At 37.6% G+C, this 25,661-nt stretch overlaps 2 protein-coding genes across 2 annotated transcripts in view; both read left to right on the forward strand.

Moving 5' to 3' along the window:
• The window catches only part of hivep3b (HIVEP zinc finger 3b), a 65,693-nt gene extending 51,226 nt beyond the window's left edge, over positions 1 to 14,467 (forward strand). The window contains 8 exon segments of the mRNA XM_082149481.1: positions 678 to 5,297; positions 5,482 to 5,633; positions 8,722 to 8,897; positions 9,024 to 9,103; positions 9,105 to 9,126; positions 10,779 to 10,811; positions 10,814 to 11,385; positions 12,748 to 14,467. Coding sequence (XP_082005607.1) covers positions 1,113 to 5,297; positions 5,482 to 5,633; positions 8,722 to 8,897; positions 9,024 to 9,103; positions 9,105 to 9,126; positions 10,779 to 10,811; positions 10,814 to 11,385; positions 12,748 to 13,512 — 5,985 coding nt within the window. The 5' untranslated portion in view covers positions 678 to 1,112 and the 3' untranslated portion in view covers positions 13,513 to 14,467.
• A 5,681-nt stretch (positions 14,468 to 20,148) lies between these two features.
• On the forward strand, positions 20,149 to 24,622 carry LOC309483180 (uncharacterized protein). Its single transcript, XM_082148846.1, has 5 exons — positions 20,149 to 20,298; positions 21,054 to 21,204; positions 21,560 to 21,673; positions 22,838 to 23,017; positions 23,135 to 24,622. The coding sequence occupies exons 1-5, from the start codon at positions 20,232 to 20,234 to the stop codon at positions 23,193 to 23,195; spliced, it is 573 nt and encodes a 190-aa protein (XP_082004972.1). The 5' UTR covers positions 20,149 to 20,231; the 3' UTR covers positions 23,196 to 24,622.
• Positions 24,623 to 25,661: the final 1,039 nt, after the last annotated feature.

Here is a 25,661-nt window from a genome sequence, read left to right on the forward strand (position 1 = left end):
CGGTTAGATGTCCAATCTCATATTGTGTGTGCAAGGAACAAGCTGTTGTTTTGGAAGTTTAAAAGAGAAATTTACCTATAGAGGTCAATGAAATTGAGCAATTTCCTTGTTTATGCTTATGAGATCATTTTGAAACCACTGGCTCTATATTAGCTTGGATCACTTTACAGTTAGAGCTTTGCTTTGTTCAGACTATCAATCTCAGAGCTCAGAATTTAGTGTTTTTCATTGGTGTTGTTTGGATTTTGTGTTTTTAACATTTCAGTAGAATTCTGAAAGATTTTGTGACCGCAAGGTGGTAAGGGTTGGAGTGTTGTTGTTGTTGTTGTTGTTGTTATTGTTATTGTTGTTGTTATTGTTATTATTGTTATTATTATTATTATTAATAAAATCATGTAGATTTTTACTTTCAAAGCTTTTATCATCAATTAAGTAGCTTGTTTTATTGTCCATTTGAATATTGTAAAAAAAAAAGTATGTCTCCAGTATTCTTTCCTTAAAAGTTTAGAATCAGGAATATGGATATATGATTTGCAAATTATTCTCTCTTTTCAGAAATCGTTTAAATTAGTAGCAGTAGTTGGTAGCTTAGCTTAGCATTTTTGTATACAGTAGCTTACTCAATACTGTTTATTATAACAACTAACCACTTCTTTAATGTTTCTGTGCCTCTGCAGGGCTAGTGAAGTTCTAACATGTGACAAGCTGAAGACGGGAGACAAATAGGTCTTGAATAATTATTCACGTGTCAGCAGAGAAAGTGCTTCAAAAGCATCTTGAGACATTCTTTGTCAAGCCCCATTGCCAGGCATCAGCCCAAAAGACACATAATGATGAATTTCACCAAGCCTGTTTGTGTACAGGAGAGGAGACATTTAGTACACAACCAGCACTCACATTTATGGCGGCTGCATACTGACACTGCTTAATTATGGCTTTGTCAGTTAAGACACTATCCGGTATCTTACATTAATTATGGCATAATACAATTAGCCCCCTAAAGCGAGTGTAAAGACTTTCCTATCGGAAGAGTATTGATGCAATGATGTTTATCAGATTGTTGCTCAAAGTAGCATTCCCATAGCATCCTTGAGGCCTCCTCCCCACATCCTATGGAGGCAGAGGAAAAGCAGTCGACCGATGTGGAGCGGTCTGGTGGGCAACAGCAGCCATTGTCAGAGTCTCTGTTAGCAGCACAGCTGCCTCATTTACAGCAACAAGCTACCTCGCAATCTGTCCATGGATCACATGGCCGCCTTCAACACAGGCAGCCAAAACGCTTTGAAATGCTCCAAAGGCAGAAGCAGCAGCATCAGTCACAGGCGAGTGGGTTATCTTGGCAGCTTTCAGAAGTACCTGGTCCTTCACGAAGCAGCTGTACTGCCCTGGAAGAACCATCTCCCCAGATTCATAATGTTCATCAAACTCAATCTCTGCCTAGTGTTGAAGTACAGGAAGGCACCCCATGTAGGCGAGAACGCAAACCCCAAAAACCAGGGAAATATGTGTGCACATACTGCGGTCGTCCTTGTGCAAAGCCTAGCGTCCTCCAAAAACACATCCGATCCCACACAGGAGAGAGACCCTATCCATGTGTTCCATGTGGCTTCTCCTTCAAGACCAAAAGCAACCTGTATAAACACCGCAAATCTCATGCGCATCGAATAAAAGCAGGCATGGCCTCGAGTCGTGAAGAGACCAGTTTTATTGAGCCAGAAGGTGGAGCATTGGGAGATGATCAAGAAGAGGGTACAGAAGGAGAGAGTACAGGTTCTGAGGATGAGACAGGGCAACACCAACCATCTACCTCACATGGTAGGCCAACTCTGAAAAAAAGTTGCAAAGTGGAATTGTCATTCATAGAAGAGAGTCCCCAAACTGAGGATTCACAGGCAGTCAAGCAAAGGCTAGCAATGAGGCTAAGCGAGAGGAAGCGAGCTCCCAGAACATCTTCAGATGAAACCCGATCCTCACTGGGTCCTGGTAGTAAGGGGAGCACAGAATCTGGCTATTTTTCCAGTTCTGGGAGTGCTGAGCTCTCCCAAGTGAGCCCGCCAAATGCCAGTGCTAAAACATATGCTGAGATAATTTTAGGAAAGTATGGACGACTAGGACAACAACAAAGAATTCCACATCAACAACTGCAATTATCGTCATCTTCAGGTCAACAGGAAAAATCAATCCCTTTCCCTGTTCCTAAGACACAAGTCATTGAGCATATAACCAATCTAATCACTATAAATGAAGCTGTGGTGGATACAAGTGAAATTGATAGTGTCAAACCAAGACGTTCCTCGCTCTCTAGAAGAAGTAGCATTGAGTCAGTCAAGTTCTCTTCACCCAAAGAACCCTGTGTTAAAGCGGATGCCCCAGGCTCTTGTGGCTCTGCTGTTCAACTTATTCCTGGTAGTTTTGCTGGTGAATTACCTGGCTCATACTTGGCTCAAACAGAAACTTTGGCTGGTCAGAGCTCCAGTACTCTTCTCTATAGGAGTCAATCAGTGCCATCTTCGGGTAATACTTCAGATACACCTTCACACAACTTTCATCTCAGTCATTCTTTTGATGATCAGCAGGCCATAGCAGCTGAAATGAGGATTGGGTCACATCAACGAATGTTACGACGCCAACCTGCTATTGAGGTGGCAGTTGGGGTGGACCTCATTATAGACAATGCAGATCCTTCTAGTTTGAAAGAAACAGAATCAGGAAAACAGCAAGAAAAGGAATTCCACCTTTATGAAAGTGAAATGTCTGATGCTCGCTTGAAGAAGCATGACTCTTACGCAGAACACAGATTAGCATGTATGAGTAAATCTCCACACGGCCTGCGTGAGGAAGGCAGTTCTTTTATTGAGAATCAGCCACAGATTATGAGCTACAAGTTCAAAGCCATGGCCATGGCTGTGCGCAAGAGGAAAAAAAAAGAGGAAAGTCTTGAGGAAGACCCTCCCAGTCCAGGTCCAACAGCTGTGTCATTCAGTTCCCAGCCTCCATTGATGCTAGGCAGTATTGATAATCAGGGCGCACCTTGTGGTCTTTCACAGAGTGAACTAGAAGGGAGGAGTCAATGGAAAGAAATTTCTGTTATCCAGCATACCAGATCCTTTGAAAAACAGGAAAACATCTCAATGGCAAATCAGGAAGCAGAGCCAGAGCATGAGCCATCACAGGAGCCAAAACCAACCTTCACATCACGGTTAATTCGTCAACCCAACATTCAAGTGCCAGAAATTCTGGTTACAGAGGAGCCAGATACAGAGACAGTCTCTCATCCAGTGAACACATACATCTTAAAAGAACCAGAGAAGGTGGAGGAATTCCAGTGGCCTCAGCGTAGCCAAAGTCTGTCTCAGCTCCCTGCAGAGAAGCTACCGCCAAAGAAGAAGCGCCTCCGTTTGGCCGAGGCAACCCAATCATCAGGAGAATCTAGCTTTGAGTCAGTATCCTTGCCACATAGCCCAAGCCAAGAGAGCAATGTTGCCCATGCCTCCAGTCGATCTGCATCCTTTGAAGAATCAGGAAGGCCAGATTCTGAGATGCAAAGTGGTACCTGGAGCTCCCAAGGGTCTCACATGCTGACCGTTCCATCAAGTCTCCATCAGCACCATCATTCTCACAGAGAGATGCGCCGTTCAACATCTGAACAAGCATCTGCAAGTCCTTCACACCATGCACATGTAGAAGAAACAAGAAGTAAGTCATTTGACTATGGCTCCCTCTCTCTAGAGCGTACTTCTGCTACTTGGAAGGAGAGAAGGAAATGTCTCTTGGTGAAGCACGGAACCCTTGGTGAGCCTGACCAGGAGGAGCCATCTACTAAACCTGGTGTCTCAGCTGTTTGCCAGTCCTACCCAGTTCATCCTCCATTCACAATCACAGAGCATAGAATGGGAGGCAGGGCCTCTAGGCTTAGCTCGGAGCATATTGGGAAGACCTTGCAGCTTTTTCAATCTCCTCTTGCCCTCCCACCAGCCGTTTTCCCCCTACAACAAGCAAACCCTGATTTTTGTTCTCCAAGTCAGCTCACAAGATTCCTCCCAGTCACTACAGCAATTTCTGCGGTTGTTTCCACCCAGATGTTTCAGCAAGCTTTCCTTCACAGTGAGGCACCTCTGCTACATCCAAGACCGATAGAGTATATAGAACATCTTGGACTACCCCTTCAGCCACTCACCACTTTTTTCCCACTACAATCAAGTGATGTTGCTCAGGATGTTTGCTTTCCCATGCCAGGTGGTCTGACTATTCAGGTCCCCTCAGGGCCTCTTTTCAGGGAGTCTAGGTCATCACCTTCCTCCTTGCATAGTCCCGGTCATTCACAACAGCAGCTAGCCATTCGCCACAGTCCCCATCCTGTGATTGCTCCTTGCCTTCAACAGCTTGTGCCAGTGGTGTCTCTTGTTGTGCCTGTGCGCTTACAGACTCAAATTCCCACCTATGCTAGTGCCATGTATACAACCATCTCACAAATTTTAGCCACAACGCAACATCCAGTCTGTTGCACAGCTATGGTTGTCATGGGTAAGCTAGAGGAAGACAAGCTTCAGAGATCTTACCTTAGGCTTCCCTCACCTATTCCCAAAAACTATATTCCCTTGCCGCTGCCTCCTGAGCATGGAGCTGGAACTTCATCTGATGACTGCTCTGGGCAGCTCGTTGCTGGAGGAAGTAAGCGAATGCTGTCACCTGCAGGTAGTCTAGAACTCAGTCTAGAGGCACAGCGGCACCAAAAACGGGTGAAAGAGGAGGAGGAGAAAGAAGAGGATGACAATGAAGATGATGATAACAAATGTGACAAGAAATCTCAGGAGGTGTGTCAGGGAAAAAATAAGCAGAGGCTAACCATGGAGACAGCCGGGAGGGACAACGATCCAAGAGAAGTAATAGAAACTGAAAAGTTTAGCAAGCAGGACTTAACCCAACAGAAAACTGAAAACATAAAGGAGGAGGGAAGGAAAGAGGCAGGAAACCGGTACACTCCAAGGGTAACAAGTCCTGAGAGATCTGTGGAACCCTCTTACCCCAGTTTGCATACAACTACATCTGTCAGCTGGTGCTATCTGAATTACACAAAGCCCACCCCATCTACACATAGAAATTCAACTTCTGTCTATTCCTCATGGAGTGTAAGCATGCATAACCCCAATATACCTGGCTTGTCCACCAAAATATTACTTTCTCTGCTGCGCTCCAAACAGAAACATACTTCTGAAACATACACTATGGCTACAGCTCCAACACCAACGGTTGACAAGCTGGTTCCTACTGACAGCAAAACGACCAATGCGTCAGAGGTAAACATCACTGTAATTTTTCATTTCAAAATATATAAAAAAAAATCTCAGTGATACAATTATATACGAAAAATTATATTGAAAGTTTGAAAGTGCATGCATTTTGATATCTAGCATGTGTTTTGTAAGTGGTGTGTTGATGTACTACAGTGTTGGTAAATTAGCCTGTCTGTCTGGAGTGTAGGTATGTGCCTCTCCACCCAACACACCCGTCAAAGTAAAAGAGGAACCACCAAATGAAAGAGGGGAAAAGGATAAGACGAGTGCTGATGACGTCCCCGCTCCCTCGACACAAAGTGAGGCAGCTCGAAATCGTATTTGCATTTTTGAAGGCGGGTGAGTAAATTCTTATGAGTTATTTTGGAACTCTAGCTGTCCAGTTAAGATACAGTAGTTAAGAGTTACATGTAGTTAAGCTACATTATGAACTACAAGCAATAACATATTACATAAATAACAATGAATCATTTTGTCATGCTACACTCATGCTCACTGGAAGAAATAGCTTGTTATTGGAAGTGCACTATTTGAAAATATTTGACCTATTGCGGCACTTAGTTCACGATAGAGGCGGGGTGGAGTTATGTTTTATCGACAGTTTTAATACCTCTTTTTAATAGTTTTCATTGGTTAAATATTTGGGTGATCAATAGGAATAATGATCAATGAAGAAAAAAAAAAAAAAACGAAATATGGAGATACGAGGTTTCCACCCTACAGTGAAGATATGTTAAGTATATGTAGTAATAATATATCTTATGTTAAAGAGTACTAATAGTGCAGTTTGTTCATGATCTTCCCCGCCATGAAATTGCATTTTTGTTAGTGCCAATTATAGCACAGTTGCCTCTCAGCTTGAGCTTTTCTGTTTGTTATTTGCTGTGTGAGAGACAAAGACATGGTAGTACAGGTGAGACTACGAACCATTAGAGACTTCATTTATCCTGCCTTGTTCAGTTGTCTGCTGAATTCACACCTTGCTCAAAGGTATGAATTTTGGATGGAGTGTATAGAGAGAAAGAGTGCTGATAACTTAGTAGCTCTGCAGATTGATTTTTGATGTCGGATGGTCAGTAGTGTTGTACCAACTATATCTGCATAGCACAGTTAAAGAGTAAACATTTTTTTACCTGGAATGACTATAATAACTAATCAAAATTATTGTTTACATTAGAAACACTACTTAATACACACAAAAAAAAATATTAATTGTAAAGCATTGTAGGTCATTTGTAATTATTTCAGATTCCGAAGATGTCAGATAGTGTAAATAAGAGATTTTGCAATGTATAGACGGCTTTTTTTATGATACCGGTGAGTTTTGTGAGTTCATGACATGTACTTGTGCTGAATTGCAACATCAAAGTGAAAACTTGCAGTGATAACTTCATTTGATGTATAATTGGATGAGATCATCAAAATACCACATTAAATAAATGTTAATGTAAATTCTGTTAATAAACATTAATAGTTGTTAATAAACATTAATAGTCGTGTACATAATCGATGGAAATAATCAACAATGATTTTTGTCACAATGGTGCAGTCCTAGATTGTATTACATGATTTCAATATCATTTTTAGTATAAAAATGAAAGGACCGCTGATTGATGGATGAATAGATAATAAACAGGAGAGCTGACCTGTAAACATCAAAAGCTTTGGATTCATTAGCTGGGTCTCTTGCATTCATCTGCTTATGCGGGGCTCTCAATGTGGTTGAGTGCTTAAACTGCGGCAACAACTCACCACAGCCTGCATTTTTATCCTTGCTTCCTTTGTCTCTCTCACTGCCTTTATTTTGCTCATACGGTTCTTCCGCCTTGCACACCCACGCTCTCCCTAATCACATCAGACTCTGCACTCTGTCTCACACACACACTCCATTTTGTCTCCAAAACTTTTCACATCCTTCAGCACCCTTTTGTCTTTGCACCTCTCATAACAGTATTTGTTGTTTGCTTTCTTCCTCATTAGTAGAACACAATGCTACTGAAGGACAATCAAAGTCACCAGCCCCCTTTCAAAGATACCTTTCTAAAAATAGTCGATAGGTGTGTTCGTATATTAAAAGACTTTAATGGTGTCACTCTGATTGCATTTGCTGTATGCTGAATGAAGGCTGGGTCCTGTAAAATGGAGTGTGTTAGATTTTTTAGATTTACCTAGAAACCGATGTTTAGCAAGTGGTTTTCTCTCCACCCCATCCATTTTTACATTTTTCATGAAAGCCTACAGACATTTTTCAAAATGCATATGCTGTCTACCCAAACACATCCCATCCTGCTGCTATCAGGCTTACAAAGCAGATGAGGATTCAGACTCTGTCTGTCAGTAATGCAATTTTACCTTAATATGTTCTCTCTGACTGCAATGTTAAAATGTATATACTTATTTTTATTTATAATATTTGACACACAATAAAATAAATATAATTTTTTATAATATTTAATATTTAAAATTATATATTTTTTTATTTTATTTTGTAATACTTCGTTTTTATATATTTATTATACATTTTACATTTAAATGTTACAAAAAAAAAAAAAATCATTTAATTAATTATTTTTAAATATAGTATACATAAAGTATATTTGGTGATTAGGACCATTTGTCTTATATCACCTAAAAGGGGTTTATTTTGCAATACTAACTGACTGGCTTTACAGTTTACAGCTAATCAAATGGCTGCTTATACCAAATAAATAAATATATAAACTTAAATCCTAATTTCACATCATCTTATTATCTTAGATTGTTAATGTTTCCTCTAGAAGAATAGTCCAATACAACATAAAAAGCAGCTTAGCAACAAAACAAACACTGCAATAAAATAAAATAATATATTATTAAGATTAATAACCCAAATTCATTTTTGTATGTTAGATGGCATACTTAGTCTCAATATAACATTTCTTTCACTCTCTCATCTCTCTGTTTCTGGTTCTAGCCTAATTTACTTTTGATAGCTATGTTTTATTAATTCCTGATTGTTTTAGAATAAATAATAATGTCCTTTGTTTTAAATAAATACAACTGAAATCTCATGTGCAGTACATTGTTTATTGTGTAAACTATGTAAGAGACCTACAGTAAATGCTTAATATGGAGTTTATGGATTTTTAAATATGGCCAGTTTTAGCTCTCTGACCTCAATTGGATTTGTCCAGCCAGCAAAAAACACCTAGTTTGAGCCAAAGAGTGAAATATTTTAGACCATCGGTGGACTAACAAGTGCTTAAAATATATACTGGCAGTCCATACCTCTAATAAAGAGGGATTCATTGTTTTGGAAGTTCATGAGGATCCTGCCAAAGTGAAGACTCTATCTTTATATTGTTCGTCGTCTTGAATGCTAACCTTTTATATCTATTATTTTTTATTTACCTCTCTGTCTGTCTGCCTCTCTCTTTCACCTGAGCAGGTATAAGTCAAATGAGGACTATGTGTATGTTCGGGGTAGAGGAAGAGGGAAATACGTGTGTGGGGAATGCGGGATTCGCTGCAAGAAGCCCAGCATGCTAAAAAAGCACATTCGCACTCATACAGATGTCCGTCCCTACGTCTGTAAGCACTGCAACTTTGCCTTTAAAACCAAAGGTAGGCACGTATCTCTTTCAAAACTCCTATTTTCCTGTACCTATCTTTTTAATCACAAAATTCTTGTATTCATTTTTGTACATCATTTTTGTATTCTGTGTCATTGAGAATACCTTTTCCTCGAAGGGAACCTTACCAAACACATGAAGTCCAAGGCCCATGGTAAGAAATGCCTGGAGATAGGGGTGTCCGAATCATCTGTGGATTGAGCTGGAGACTGAGGAAGCAGGTAGGGTTGCCAAAAAGAGTTGTGGTTTGATGGACTGCAGTTTGATTTTCAAACCATCTTCCACGTTTCTCAATAAGGATTCCTTACATTACATGAGTGAGAAATTATTATAAACATTCAGGCATGGTTTATTGTGTTACAGCACATGCATATGAACTACATGAATATAATGCTTCACACATTAAAAATGTAAACGGCTTGTGTTAATAGCGCAGAATACGTTTCAAACCCTGAGATTGCTTTCCCTTTTAGTGACAGACTTCTTCTAGAATATGTTCTACCAGAGCTATGTATTTTGAAGCTATGTTTTTTTTTTATTATTATCTTTGCTTCATTGGTGCAAAAGTGATGTCAACCTTTCAGTGTACTTTCAGACTTGCCAATGAAAATAGTTTGCCATAAAGAGAAGCAAGACTGACCTCCAGTTTATCGTGTTTAAATAAAAGCAGAAGTGAAACTCTCTCTCTCGCTCTCTCTCTCTCTCTCTCTCTCTCTCTCTCTGTCTCTCTCTCTCTCTCTCTGTCTCTCTCTCTCTCTCTCTCTCTCTCTCTCGCTCTCTCTCTCTCTCTCTCTCTCTCTCTCTCTCTCTCTCTCTCTCTGTCTCTCTCTCTCTTTACCTCCTCTCTCTCTCTCTCTCTCTCTCTCTCTCTCTCTCTCTCTCTCTCTCTCTCTCTCTCTCTCTCTCTCTCTCTCTCTCTCTCTCTCTCGACATTTCTCTTTCTTAGTGCATCTAAGAGCTCAAGGACATTTCAGTCAGCCGCACTCCATTCACTAGATTTCAAATGTAGCTGATGAATTAAAGACAACTCCAAACAGATGCCCAGCCCCCCTCTGCTGCATTTCAGTGTCATATATATAGCTTTCCTTGGGGATAATATATAATTATGTACAGTTTATGAGAGGAGACCGGGGCTAGTTGTCACATGGGGAAGTTGTCACAAGGGTTTTGAGTCCATTTTTTCTGTAGCTGTTTGATGAATAAGTGAACACAATAAAACCACATTTACTATACATTCAGACAAATGTCAACTATATAATGATGTATTTTAACCAATGGGTTGAATTGTGTTCTCGGGGATAAGGGAATTTTTCATAAATGTCAAGTTGGGAAAAGGTGCCGCATGCCTTTTTAAATGTTTAATATTACCATTCAAAAGTTTGGGGTCAGTAAGATTAAAAAAAAAAAAAAAAAAAAAAATTATTAATACCTTTTTTTTTCAGCAAGGTTGTATTAAATTGATCAAAAGTAACTTTAAAGACATTTACAATGTTTATGAAAGATTTCCATTTATTTTTCCAAATATTGAGCAGCACAACTGTTTTCACTTAAAAAAAATAAATGTTTCTTGAGCACCAAAATTGCATATTAGAAGGATTTCTGAATGATCATGTGACACTAAAGACTGAAAAAATGGCTGCCGAAATCATAGGAATAAATTAAACATTAAAATGTATCACTGTATTACTTAATTTTTACTGTATTTTTGTCTTTGAACGGTGATGTACATGTCTATGCAAAAATGAATCTACTGGATTAAAATTTGACAACTAGCCCCAGTCTCCCCTTTAGTTCATTTTTGAGTTTGTATCTAGTTATTTTTTTTTTGTGTTGACTCCTTTGCTAAATGAACACATCCATTTCTGTCCAACAGGGGGCAGTGAGGAGCAAGTGTGTGATTCAGAAGACAGGAGGGGCACCAGTTCTCTGATGTTGAAGATTCTGAAGCAGAAGATGATGAGGAAGAGGAGTTCTCTTCCCACGATGAACCATCTTCAGCCTGTTCCACTGATACTCGTCAATCCATAGGTGACCTCTCTGAAAGTGGCCAAGGCTCACAGACTGAGCCCTCTGACCCTAAAGCAAAAGAGGAATACTCTTCACCCCACAGGCCCTGGCCTGGCATGCGAGCCGCGTCTCCAGGCAGCAAGAGGGCGTTGTTTTCTCGCAAGGGCTGGGAGGTTTCCCCGAGGAACTTCTCCCCTAGCAGTGAGGGCTCTCCTCTTAGAAGCCTGTCTCCCAGGCTTAAACTGTCCTCACCTAGCCGTCATCTCTCTCCCTCCCCAGAGAGGGGCCCGTCACCCATCAGAGCCCTCTCCCCTCTCAGGCCCCTCTCACCTCTGCGGCCAGTATCCCCTGCGCGGTACAGGAGTGCCAGAGCTCTCTGCTCTCTTACGCCTCTAAAGCCCCAGCATCGACCGCACAGCTCACCCGCAGGGCTCCTTTGGGAGCCTGGCTCACCAGCTACTGAGGGTCTAAAGGTGGGTCAAAGTGACAGTTTTAAACAAGGCCATGATTTTTTTCAATCCAGGCTCAATGGAAAAAAAATATCTGTGGTGATATTTCTGCAAAATAGTATTATATTGCTACTTGCGCATTCTTCTGCACTTTCAAAGTGGAATGTCCGGTGAGTGCATAAAAGCACAATTTTTTCAGAAACGTATCCCAAGTACCAGCTGAGCTACAGAGCAAGTTTCACAAGTCAGAAAAGATATGTAGCTAGTTATGTTATGCAAACATCAAAATGTATTAGTTTAGAAATCATGCACTATGGTAAAAGTGTTTGAGGTCATAACATACAGTATGCTGTGCAAGGAACTGCATGAAAATAAGTGTTTATTAATCGATAATTGTGTGAAAATGAATGAAAGTTGGTGTTTTACTGCCACTAGTGTACATTTTCACAGGTAATGCATTGATGGCATTGAATTAGGTATATGCTATAGGTAGTATATGCTTTTGGAGTTGTGCAAAAATGGACGTAGAGGCACGGTTTTCCAATAGGCATATGTTGTTGTTGTTGGTGGTGTTTTTTGTCTTTAGCTTAAGAATGGCAATGGCAGTGTCAGTGAGTTGTTCTGTTCGTTGACAGAAGTGTTTGATTTTGTCAACAACAACAAAAAGAAAATTATAATGATAGTTAAACTATTTTAAAGCTGTTAAATTAAATATATACTGTTGAAGAAAATCTTATAAAAAAAGCAAAACCATGCATGCACTAACAAAAGTTTTTAAAGAAGAATACAAATAAATGAATCCGGTCCAACCCAGTCAAAATGTCTAAGTTCTTTCCATAACAATGCACTACATGAATGCACAGAAAATGAATGTTTAAAACAAAGAATTCCCCTCATTGTATTACTCTTTCACAATAGTGTACTCATAATGTTATTTCAGATGTTCCCGTTTTCAACAAGGTTGATTTTAAAATGTTTAAATTAAATATTTAAATCTTTTGTTTAATTTTACATATTCTCGTCACTAGATGCCATTTTAGAGTAAAACTTAAAGGGGAACATGGCAACTCTAGCCATTTCTTCGCTGATTTTCCCTTCTCGTTCGTTCTCGCTTCTCACAAGACTTCCTATTTCCAACGTTAGTCCCCATGTTGCAAGGTTGGTTTTCCACTGGGGGGTGTGGGGAAAGTCACCATTCTCACCAGAACAGGTTATTTAACAATCCAAATGATTTCTAAAGGATTTATTAAGTTGAAATAGTTGCCAAGTTCCCCTTTAATATGACAAAATATTCATAAAAAGACAAAAAGTATGACAAAAGCAGTGTAAAAATGAACTGTCATTGAGAACGGAAGTTTGATTGCAATGCCATGTCTCCCCCTACAGGACAAGCCTGCTACTCCACCAACTCTACAGGAGCATATGCCCCCAGATCCTATCCTGCTCTCCCCATCCCGACGCTTCTCTCCAAGCGAGCCTTTCCCTCCCACTCCTTTGACACCACGGACAGTGGACCGCATGTTTAGCCACCTTCCTTTACACTCCCAAGATCAAGCCCGCATGCCCTATCACATGATTCCCATTGGGGGCATCCAAATGGTGCAGCTTAGACCCCGATCACGCCCTAAACTGGAACGACAGTCATCCTCCACCCCTTCGCCCACCTCTCCCAAAGAGGACTCCCCTTTTTCTCTCGCCAGGAGGGATTATCCGTGGATCTCGCTTCCAGAAACCAGTCTGCAAAGAACTCTGGCGGACAGCAGGACAAAAAGCCAAGATGAGGGAGCCAATCGGTCTGACCTGTCTTGTCCCAGTACAAGCTCGACGTTACCCAAACTCCCCCCTTTACAGCAAGGTATAGGGGAGCAACTGACTACAAAGGTCAGAAAGCAATATGGTGACTTGAGCTCCGCCACAAAGACTAACACCTTCGGTCCCGTAACATCCAGAAAAGCTGCGGCACACAGCGATGAAGGAGCCGAGAGGATCTCGCAGGGGGAAGGAGCGAGTTCCTCACGTGAAACCAGACAGCTGCGCGAGACAGAAAAGCCTATAGCGGCGCCACTCAGGGGACGTGGCTCTTTTTCAGAAGGATGTTCAGGATCTGCCAGTGCTCCTCAGAGCCAGGAAGGCGATCCAGATAGCACTTAAAAGCATCTGTGCACAATGGTGAAATGCTTTCTACTGCTAATACTACTATTGTTTTGTTTTGTAATGCGCTTATTTTTTATATACAACATTTTCAATACTATTGGTAACTTGGTAAATGTTTGTTCTGCAATATTCAAGATTGTAATATGATGCACTTTTTTTTTTTTCTTGGAAAAAATATTTCTGTAAATCGACTACGTCTGTCCTTCCTGTATCTTAATTGACATTGCAATCTTAATATATCTCTTTGAATATGTATATGTAAAAAAAACACAAAAAAAACTTGTACTTGTAAAACATTAAGTATAGATATGAATACATTTCTAAGTGACCAAGATGAAACCTTAAATCGAGAGTAATTCCAATATTTCGTCTCTTGTCCAGTATTGCGCAAATTCTAGTGATGTGTGCCTTTTTCTGTCCAGATTTACTGCTTGAAGTGTCAAAGATGAAAGGCTGTGAATTCTTTTTATGAATATAGATTTTTGTTTTTGTTTCAAATGATCTGGTATTTGAAGAAGCGGGAAGATTTTCTTTGTATATGAGGGTGAACGAGACAAGAGACGAAGGTTTCGGTGAAGAGCCTTGCAGGGAAATTGCACTGAAGTCATATTTTTTATAATACAAGTGATTAAATGATTAGATAAATTGTCTCTGTACAGATAGAAAGTCTATGGTCCATATTTATTGCCATGTGAAAATATGAAAATGCCTATGTTTTGTTTACTTTAGTTTTCAAAGGGATTTCTATTGTCATTTTTATTATTCTTTACACTTTTTTTTGTTAATAGTTACTTTTTTTAGTTATGACCTCAAGACTTGAAATTAATAAACTGGACAGGCTTTCAGTGAAGTCGGTCAATAGCCGAGGTTCAGGATGGACCAAATGCCCTCCAAATTTGTCACAGAGATTTTGCATTTCTGAACCAATAAAGGTACACCAGGAATTACTAAACCTGCTTATGATGGTGTCCAGTGTTTTGCGACCAGCAGATGGTGCAGTCTGTCCTTTCATGTGACTTTTATTCCCGTTTTCTAGTTATCCCACAGGGACCTGAGCAGGCAGACTGATGTGAGCTGTGTGGGAGGCATTCATGGCCTGTTCAAAACATGTTTTATAGTTTCCGGGGGAAATACAATAGCTGTGTTGAGTCAATTATCTGGGATTCCTCAAGAATTTCTATTCCCAAGCAAAACATTTTTGAGCCTGATACGTGGCAGATCATCTGTTCACTTCCTAAAAGCAGTTTGGCCAATGCTAATTCAGAAGTGTCATAAGGTTTTTTAGTTAATTATTCTTAAGACTTTAATACTTGCTTTGTGTCTGACAGACCTTGAAGCTATTCTCTCATTTCATCAAATGCTTTATCTAAAATGATTCAGGTTCAATCTGTTGTTGGCATAAACATAGAACAAAAGAAATAATGTGAAATATTTAGTCATTTACAAGTAATTATATGTAGCCCAATCTTATATTAGATAATTACCTTTAATCAATTGCTCATACCCTCATTATATAATTGTATAATATATTATATATATATATATATCATATTATTATATAATATAAAATAAGGGTAACGCTTTACAATAAGGTGTCATTAGTTAACGTTAGTTCATGCATTAACTTACAATAAGCAATACATTGTTTACAGTATTTATTAATCTTTGTTAATAAAAATACAACTATTCAATGTTAGCTCAGGACCATTAAATAATATTAACATACAACTTTTTATTTTAATAATGTGTTAGTAAATGTTGAAATCAACAATAAATAAGATTAATAAATGCTTCATTGTTACTGTAGTTTAACTAATGAAACCTTATTTTAAAGTGTTACCATAAAATTATATGTATTTCATTCATATTATTAATTAATATATATATAGTCAACAATATTTTAATAATAGATTGTTTATTTGTTTGTTTATTTAGTAAAACACATTTTTGCAAATGATAAATGGTTCTATGGATAATTTTACTGAGGATCAGACAATGAACCAGCAATGTTCTAGGATTTTTTCCGTCTCCCAACCTGATGTTCAATCTGGTTTTGTCAATTGAGAAATGCAATGGAAACAATGATCTTGAGCTCAGTGAAATAATCCCGCCAGGATGCCTTTGTGTAATTGTCATGCTCACGTCATGCCAAAAATGTAATTAGTACAATCATAAATCGATGGAAGTCTACAGGTTAAATGGGTCAAATGATACAAATTTTAATCTGGTTCAACCCCGGTGCAGTAAGTGCCATCCCAGTATCTTTATTGACCTTAACGCTATCACTTTCTCTTGAATACAATCTAGACTAAACATTAACCTATACCACTAAGTGATGCATGGCACAACACTAGACTTTTTTTTAGTCTCTGTATTAGCGACAGCCTGTCTGACACTCAGGATTATCTTTATGCAACACTGGATGATATAGGCATAAAGCTATGCAGGTGTGGTTCTTACACAAGTTTTTCATAATTTTAGTTTTTCATAAAATAAGTAAAAACCAGTCAATTTGTTAACAGAAAGTTACTTTATATATAGAAAAACTGCTTTGTTTGCGAATTCACAAATTTTTACTATAATTATCAAAATACTGCTATATATATATATATATATATATATATATATATATATAATTATTATTATATTATGATGACAATCTCCTATTGGTTTTACATCTTATTTTTTTTGTCTACGCCTAGCATTCTGCTATTGTACTTCATGCATACACACACACACACACACACACACACACACACACATATATATATATATATATATATATATATATATGTGTGTGTGTGTGTGTGTGTGTGTGTGTGTGTGTATATATATATTTAAACACTGTATGTACACATACACACACACACACATATGTGTGTATGTATGTACGTATAAAACCAAGAAACATGAATAAACGACTTGAAGGTAAAATAGTCAGCATCGTTTACAGAGGGAGTTTGAGGATGGAAAGTGTAGAACAGAGCTAAATGTGCATGGACAGGTCGAAGGGTTGAGAAAGACTGTAATTAAAGACAAACAAAGGTGTTTATGAGAGGAGGGGACAAAGACACTCTAACAGCATTTAAGTGCTAATACTACACCTCCCTCCGCACTGCCAGTCTGGTGTGCTTGTGTGTGTTTATGAGGGAGTACCTGCTGTTTTCAGGTTAATTTGCTTCTACTTCAATAAAACTGATTATTTGATAGCATGAATGCACTGAACAGGAAGTTCAAGTGCAAATGGATTTTTGAATCAATAAATGTGAAGCAGTATCAATAGCTTTGACATAAAATATGATTGTACATTAGATATCACTTTTTATTAGTCACTGAACATTTTCGCTGGTTTCATAAATATATTGAATCATTAATCATTATATATCCTGACATGTTGTAAGTGTGTTTTAACCTGTTTACTTTGATAATAGCAGTGCCAAAACCTTCAACTGTGCAAGTGTTACTGTCACTGACACTGTTTACAGGTTAAATATTACACACACAGTAGATTCTGTATATTTGTATATCCACTACCATTCAAAAGTTTGGGGTCAGTAAGATTATTTTATTTCTATTTTATTCAGCAAGGATGCATTAAACCTATTTAAACGTGACAGTAAAGACTTTTTATTTCTAATTAATGCTGTTCTTTTCAGTTAATCAAAGAAGCCACGAAAATATTCAGCACACCTGTTTTAAACATTGATAATAATCATAAATGTTGCATGAGCACCAAATCGTCATATTACAATGATTTCTGAAGGATCATGTGACACTGAAGACTAAAGTAATGATGCTGAAAATTCTGCTTTGCCATCACAAGAATAAATTACATTTTATAATATATTATAAGAGAAAATAATTGCAATAATATTTTATAATATTTCAGTTTTTATTGTATTTTTGATCAAATAAATGCAGCCTTGCTTTAATAATTAAGAGACTTCTTTAAAAAATATTTAAAAAAAATCTTACCGACCACAACCTTTTGAATGGCATATTCATCACATTTTTAAATAAGTTAAGGATGGTGTAGTAATTTTCCCTTACTTAATGCCTATGTATATTATCAAGCTCATTACATGAAATACTGATATGAGAAGAACAAGACTGAAAAATGCTCTGAGAGACATTAAACTATATAGCACACCTATCTAAGAAATCACTCAAGCAGTCATTATAATGTTTAAAATATAGATTTTTTTTTAATAATTTGAGTTAATAAATAATATTTGACTGCAATACCGTGACTGGCCAAGTATTCCAAAGAGCTGTGCACTAAAATGTTCATATTCTGTGTTAAGCACTCTTGCTTAGTTCTTCACGGATGGTAAAGAAGCTAAAAATGTAACAAGTGTCTTTAATCACAGTTCACTCCTCTCCACTCCTCTGAGCAGCTCTGATGAACATAAGCTGAAGGAAGAGACCGGAAAGAACATGATAGGATTTTGGAAGGATGAGCACATTTCCTCTGTCTGAGGAATGCAGAGGAATGTGTTCTATCACTCTGCAGTGACTTCCTCCACAGTGTCGCACATTCTTTCATCCATCTGCAGAAGATATGATTTGGCAGCGCTGAGAAGAAAACTTGCAGCATATGTCTGCTAAAGCTTATTTCTTGCTCATAAATAACATATACGAGAGCAGTTATTCGCAGTTCATAAAATCTTTCCATCTGAGTGTGGGATAATATGCAATCTGTACGTCCAGCACTGATTAATTCAATAAGATTTCCATATTGATATTACTATCAGCACAAGGGACTTTTCTATGCAGCGATGAGAGAGGTCCCTGAAACTCGCATCCCTGTTTTATGATACAAATGATAAAACATGCTAATCAAAGTATGTGGTGAGATGATGTTATGATGCATTTGCATCAGCCACAATGATTGGTGACTCTCCATACACATGTGCTGGAAAAAGTGCTGTCAATGGACAATGTGAGCGCATCCCACGCTAGGGGGCTGCATTTGCAAACTCGGTCCGATACCTGCGAGGCTCTGTGCCCCATGTCTTATCTTTACACGGGTCACGGCAAACCATCACGGAAACCCAACAACTCATCTACTGATGAATATTGCTCATCTTCAGTTCCCGTAAGGCAGATTTCTTTGACAGTGCAGTGGCACTCAATTGTTATTAAGTTCAACATTTATGGTTATTCATACAATGGAATGCAGCTTAAATAGTGATTTGATTTATATATATATATATATATATATATATATACAGTATATATCCAGGACAATTATTATTTCACTTAACTAAAACAAAAATTTCTGTTACTTGAAAAAAAATTGCTAACTGAAATAAAATACAGCAAAACTTAAACTTATTTAATTCATTATTATTTTCATTTGTTTAAACTTGAGGTAAAATAAAACAAAAACTGAAATAAAAATGTATAAAAACTATATAGACATTTAAAAAACTAATAAAAATGACAAACACACACACACACACACACACACACACACACACACACATTTTATTAAAATGATAATTTCAGATAAGAAAGCCTTATATTTTCTTTTTATTTATACATTTGGTAGATGCTTGTATCAAATTTGTCTTACTGCGCTTTCAATTTTTATAAAAAATATTTTTATTTAATTTGATCAGACCATGCATTCCCTGGTAATGGTCCTTTCTGAACTTTAATATTATATATTATTGTCAATGTTATTTTAGCATCATTGAGATACTTTTTGAGTTTTGAGTTTGTGCATTTTTTTTCATTTTGTTGTGTGTCTGTTTTTGTCATTTTTATTAGTAAAAAATAAATAAAAATGTCTACAGTTTTTATATATTTTTATTTCAGTTTTATTTTAGTACCTCAAGTTTAAACAAATGAAAATGATAATTAAGTGAATACGTTTAAGTTTAGCTATATTTGATTTCAGTTAGATTTTATTTATTTAATTTTTTAAGTGACAAAAATGTTTTATGTGTTTAAAAATGTGTTTGAGTTGGAATTTTATAAATATCACAAGTGGCTTAAGTGAATGATTTATACCGCAATTGAATATAGGCTGATTCATAAATGTATCTCTTTTTTTCAAATCAAATGTGCCACAGCAGCTATTTAATATCTGAAGGAAATGTATTGGTCAATGCTGGCCCTCTATGCGCAACACAAAATAATCAAATTAATTTTGAATTATGTTTTCATATCTGTGACTAATTTGTGTAATCAGAAACAGTAGTGACCAGAGGGCACAGGAAGCTACTTTCCACTGTCTACCCACACCTGGACCTCACAGACAGGAGCTACCCACCAGAACGTTCCTTCTTTCCATGGGACACTGTCTTTCCCTGCAAAGTGCATGCAACAGAATTCATGCAAAGCAGCAAATCTGCTGATATACTCTGTGACTCCTCTTTTCCTTCACCCCTAAGTTCAATTAGTCGTATTAGATCCACATTGTTTAATTCGAGGCAAGAAAGATGAAACACTTTTTTACTCTCAATCATTATTGTCTTGGACCTCGGGTCTGTTCATCACAAACAATCCAGTGATCCCGAGGAGGCAGCAGAGATTCTTGTGTGCAGAATAGGGTGCAAAGACAAGCTTTGTAACTACCTCCCATATGGGGGTGGTGCATATCTACACACTATAAGTACGGGACAGGACAGTTCAACATTAGACAAGCACCTGCAGCAAAGTGAGATCTATTGGAATTGCTTTGTATTGTATTCTTCGTATTGAAACATATGTGCAACATGGAATCAAGAATTACTCTGATCTTCATTTTTAGCTTGTGCACAACTCTTCATGAAGGTAAAACATTTTTGTGTTTGTATTATGTATTTTGGGGGATTTATTACATATGTATATATATATTTATTTAATGAAGTGATAACACAAAAGAGTAGATAGAGTAGAATAGATATGGCATGGCATATATAAATTAGTGATTTTTTAAATATACATTTAAATAAGTATTTGTTCAATTCTAAATTGATTTACTTGATTATAAACCTGTAGGTTTGAAATGTGAAGTATTTTCTAAGTACCTTCATTTTCATTCTCAGAAAAAAATCTTTAGGTTTGTACATTTATTTGTAGACTGTTTGGAATAAGCATTTCAACTCTAATTTGTTTGCACCTAATAAAATGACAACATAATAGAAATGATAGTGAATTCAGTTCTGATTATTATTTTAAACATATGTCTAACAATATGCGAACACAGTCAGGGGCTCATATTCTTTTTGTACTAATCAGTCATCTCAGCATTGACAATTAAAGCCAAAATTGACAACTCAGGACAGATGTGTGTGAATAGCTTTGAACTTTAAAATTGCCCTATACTCATTAAGATCAAACATCTGAGACCTTGTTCGTTATTACATAAGATTAACGGAGACCAGTGGGAATAGAGGTATAAACCAAAATCATAAAAGTGTAATAATAACATTTGGTGAGGCTCATCATTTCTCTGAGACTCAACCATATAGTCTCTGCTGGAGCTTTTTGGCCCAGAATGATTATGGCAAGTTTAATGGACCGCAATATATATTCCTTTTCTATAGGCTGGGGATTGCCTCTAGTGCCCCAGACTGACCCGAGTGACCCGTCTGAAACCCATAGGGTCAGGAGCAAACGCTGCTCCTGCAACAACCAGCTGGACTCCGAATGCCATTATTATTGCCATCTGGACATCATCTGGGTGAACACACCAAGGTGAGTGCTCACCTATGCACGGGTTAACCTACATAAACCATATGTAAGTAAACCACAAAGGAAGTTCAACCAGTGCAAAGACACTTTAGAGGCTCCGATGTGTGAAAAGAAACATCATGGACATATGAATACATATCTGTGTATGGCCAGTGCACCTTTGTGGCTTGAGAATGATTTTATATAGTTCAGAAAGATTCACTTTTGAGTTATTGAGCATTTTATTGCTTTTTATCTAGAATACTTTTGACACTGGTTGCAGTTTTCATGCTTAAAACAGTGCAAAGTCCCATTGTGGTTTATTCCTTTCTAATGAGTTAATCAATGACTGGATGCTCTCTGGGTGTCTCCTCCACAGTAAGACCACAGTGTATGGATTGGGCAGTCCGTTGGCTCGCCGTCGCAGGTCTACAGGCCGCTGCTTCTGCGCCAACCCTGCAGATCGGACATGCACCAGCTTCTGCCACTACAGGTAAACCCCATCTCATGTCCGCATAACATGCAGTTAATTAATGTCCACATGCATTAAAATTCTTCTTTGGAAAGCTATTTTTACTGTAAGGGTGTGCTCTTTTAGGGTGCGGAGTTGTCATTAGGGTGTGAGGTGATACCAGACAAACACAGTTGGAGAATCCAGATGATATGACAAGTGACGTGTTTTTGAATTGGAGTTACTAAGATAGAGAGTTTCATCTAATGAATCAGAGTTTTAGTAAAGGTTTTCAAGGTTATGACCGCTATTTGAACTCGCAAGAAAAAAGTTTGTCATCATGACAGGCTGCATAGTCAATAAAGCAGTCTCATGCATTATCAGCTTTTAACCACTGTCATGTATTCATAAACTATGCAGTTGTGTTGTTGTAATCTGTTGATATGACAACCAGATAGAAGATAGATTGATCTTGCCACAAAAAAACCTACTGTAAGAACAACCAACCAGCGTAGGACAGTTTTGGGAAATAATTCTCATAGAATTAGAACGATCATTAAAACTTTATAGTTATAGTTCTGGTTACAGTTATCGTATTCGGTGTGAACTGGTCTACTAAAAATAGAAATGCTGTTCGATTTTCAATAGCAATTTCAGCAAGTTTTCAAAATAGCATTTTTTTGTACATAAAAAAAGCTACTTTTCCCCAACAAGTAACGGTGTAGCGAGACAAAATTTTACACCATGTGCTGTTATTGTCATATTGTATTGCACACATAACTTTGTTGCCGAGCGAACTGAGGAAATGTTGTAAATGTTCATATATATCATTGGAAAGTCCTGGTTATATGAATTTACCTCTTAAAAGGTTAGTTCAACCAAAAATACAAATTCTGTCATTAGTTACTCACCCCGTAAGACTTTTGTTAATCTTCGGAACACAAATGAAGATACTTTAATGAAATCTGAGAGCTTTCTGTCCCTCCATTTACAGCCTACACAATTACCACTTTGAAGGCCCAGAAAGATAGTAAAGAGCTTGTAAATTGTGATTAGCTTGTAGCTAGGGTTTGAAGTAGCTTCCTCAACACTTTTTAAATGGATTTATTAGCCATTAAAGCAGTCATCTAAAACAATCCAGTATTTATTTTGAAGCCTTTATAGCAAAGAATGTATTTTGACAAATTTTGTGTACATTTCTCTAAGCTCTGAAAACCGTGCCATCATGCTGGTGCACCCATCTGAACCTGTGCATGAAAAACAGGAAACACCCAAATCAGAACGCCTGACCGGCCCAAATGACTCTGAAAATGCTAGTCCAGGAGTTCTGGTTTTAGGGAAGTCTTCCTCCCTTGGGGCTCGGTCAGACGTCATAACCTTCCTTGGGTAAGGCCACAGTGCACAAATCATGTAATTCATGTTTACACACCTTACTCTTTGAAAGAGCTGTGATTGTGTCGTCATTAGCACCATTACTTACAGCAAATTCATCTGACTTTTCAGGAACCTGGTTAGGGCTAGAGCGAGGGCCATGGAAAAGACATCCAAACCTGGCTACAGATGATGTCCTTTCCTGGAGGAGAGATAGGAGTGCGAGCACATGAACAAAAGATGACCCTTGTGCAACAAGGGGCAGCAGAACATATATACGCTGCGATCTGGAAGCGCCGTTCCTCATGGACAGTACTGTGGAAACAGAGCCTTTGAAGCATGTTTAAGACAGAATAGGAGAGATGAAGGCTTGTGAGATGTGAAGGAGATCTTTGTGAGTTGAGGGCAAGTCAGACCTGAACACTGGGACTGCACAAAAGAGGGCTAGGTGTTATTGGCAGTCCTGTAATGCAAACAGGACGTTAGCTAAGTGGCTATGCTAAAGCTATCTGACAGGATCATTGCCAGTCCAAAACACCAAGTTTGAACAGTCAAGAGATAAAAGAGACAGGCGAAGTGCTAATTCAAATTTTGTTGGAAGGGCACAGAATGTGAGAAACTGCAGTACTTCTACTATTTATCTGTACCATTGGAGCTGACCATATATAAATATATATAATATTTTAGGATAGACAAAAGATGACCTATCTATGAGTTAATTACATATTTACCTGAGACAACCAATAGTTCCAAATTAAGTGTCATACCAAAATGGGTGGCATCTTGGGATACAGCAAATGGGTTTTTAAAATCCCAACCTATTCTAGTAGCATTTAAGTTGGAATGTTGTTGGAATGTTATCAACGAAAATATATGAGGGTGTGATAAGCAATTTTCCTTTTTCTTGGCCAGGTTGGATAATGCTTGTTGTTAATGCTGGTTGCACGGCCATGCAAATCTTAGCTGGTGAAGATGGTTGACCAGCATAGTCTTTTTGGTTAAGTTGATCGCTCAGAGAAGTCTTGGTAAAAAAAAGAAAGAAAAAAAGAGCATTTTAAAAAGAGCAAACTAACAATCCATGCTGGGAACCAACATGCAAATTACAACATATACTGGTCAACAGGTATACTTGTGTTTCCTGCATGGAGCTTTTTTAAAGTCGACGTAATAATGAGATTTTCCTGGGAATACCACATATAAAGGTTGACCACTTTGTATGGACTGTGCACTTGTTTTCACATCCATCCACCTTTAACAGTAACGTTGTTCAAGTAATGTTGTTCAATCTGTTGTTATGAACACAAGACAGACAATAGATTTAAACTTGCCAAAAAAAAAAAAAAAAAAAACTTTCCTGGAGTACTTTCCTATTTATTGAATAGCACTGTAACATTTTAGAGAGCTAACAATGTAGTGTACACAAGATGTATGCACTTTATGATTAATTTTGTGCTATTAAATGTAATCATTTCTATAATTTATCATTATAAGTTACTCAATTTGCTAAGAATAGAGATATGTTCCTCTATGTATATCAGCAATATGGTTTTGTTATAATGTCTTATGATGAAATTTATATATTCCATAAGTGATGTATTTATTCTTTTTCAAATATACTCTGAATTGTTTTCTGATATGACCTATCAGATTTGTTGTTAGCAAAAAATGCTAATAAAATACCTGTTATTATTATATTCTTGTTCTGTCCCTAATTCTGTGTCCTACTGAAATCTGTAACCCTGCAGTCTTGTTTTCTCTGTTTCATAAGCAGGAGTTGGACATTATCAGATAATTTGTGAAAATAAAGAAATAGCCCACAATTACACTTCATGTTAAAACATCCTTGGCATTATCTTTTGCATACGTAGGTTCGTATAATTGCCCTGGATCACTGCCTATTCCTTGGTTTACAAAAGATCTTGGCATGAAAACTCAAAGGGTGTGTACATGGTTGAAAATTAATTAGTTTGAACACATTGACATGTTGTTGTGATGTGAAAGATAGACTCTTATGGAACAGGTGAATTAGGCAGGAAGCTTACAGGCGCATGGGAAAGAAACAGTGTAGACAATAACAATGCAAGAACAGTCCTGGTTTCCATCTTCCTGTCATGATAGATTATATAGGCCAACAGTGCACATAAGGCTAGTTTCCAAAATCTAAGACCTTATCCTTATCCCGAGTATTTATTCTCAAATGGTATTCTTATTTTTAGTCTAAGACTATGGTTCATCTAAGTAAAAAATTTTATAAAAATTGCACACTTCATTGTTATGTCTGCAGGTCTGCTGTAGGCATATCATACCAATCCAGACATTGAAATGTACAACATTTATTGCCTCAAGGTCTCTCACCATGTCTGCTCATTTAAATGTGTTTAGTGTGAGAAATGCAGCCACATAAATGGGCCGCAATGACTGATGGTGAGATAACCTGCATTTTAACTGAACACAATACCAAGAAAAACGTATATTTCAACATTACATCATTGTGCTGGTATTAGAAGCCTTATAAAACTGCTTTTAATCGTCAAATATTGAGCAACACAAGTAAATAACCTGATATGTTTTAAGAGCAAAGCTGCCTTATAAAGAACATTTCACCCAAAAATAAAAAAGCTGTCATTATTTACTCACCCCTATGTTTTTTTTTCTTCTT

This window comes from Leuciscus leuciscus, assembly GCF_965113295.1.
Source record: "Leuciscus leuciscus genome assembly, chromosome: 20".
In the NCBI taxonomy this organism is placed as follows: domain Eukaryota; kingdom Metazoa; phylum Chordata; class Actinopteri; order Cypriniformes; family Leuciscidae; genus Leuciscus; species Leuciscus leuciscus.

Coding starts and splice junctions, on each gene's coding strand:
- LOC309483180 (XM_082148846.1), top strand. CDS start 20,232: ATGTGCAACATGGAATCAAGAATTACTCTGATCTTCATTTTTAGCTTG. Junction 21,205..21,559: donor ATCTGGGTGAACACACCAAG/GTGAGTGCTCAC, acceptor TCTCCTCCACAG/TAAGACCACAGTGTATGGAT. Junction 21,674..22,837: donor ACCAGCTTCTGCCACTACAG/GTAAACCCCATC, acceptor CATTTCTCTAAG/CTCTGAAAACCGTGCCATCA.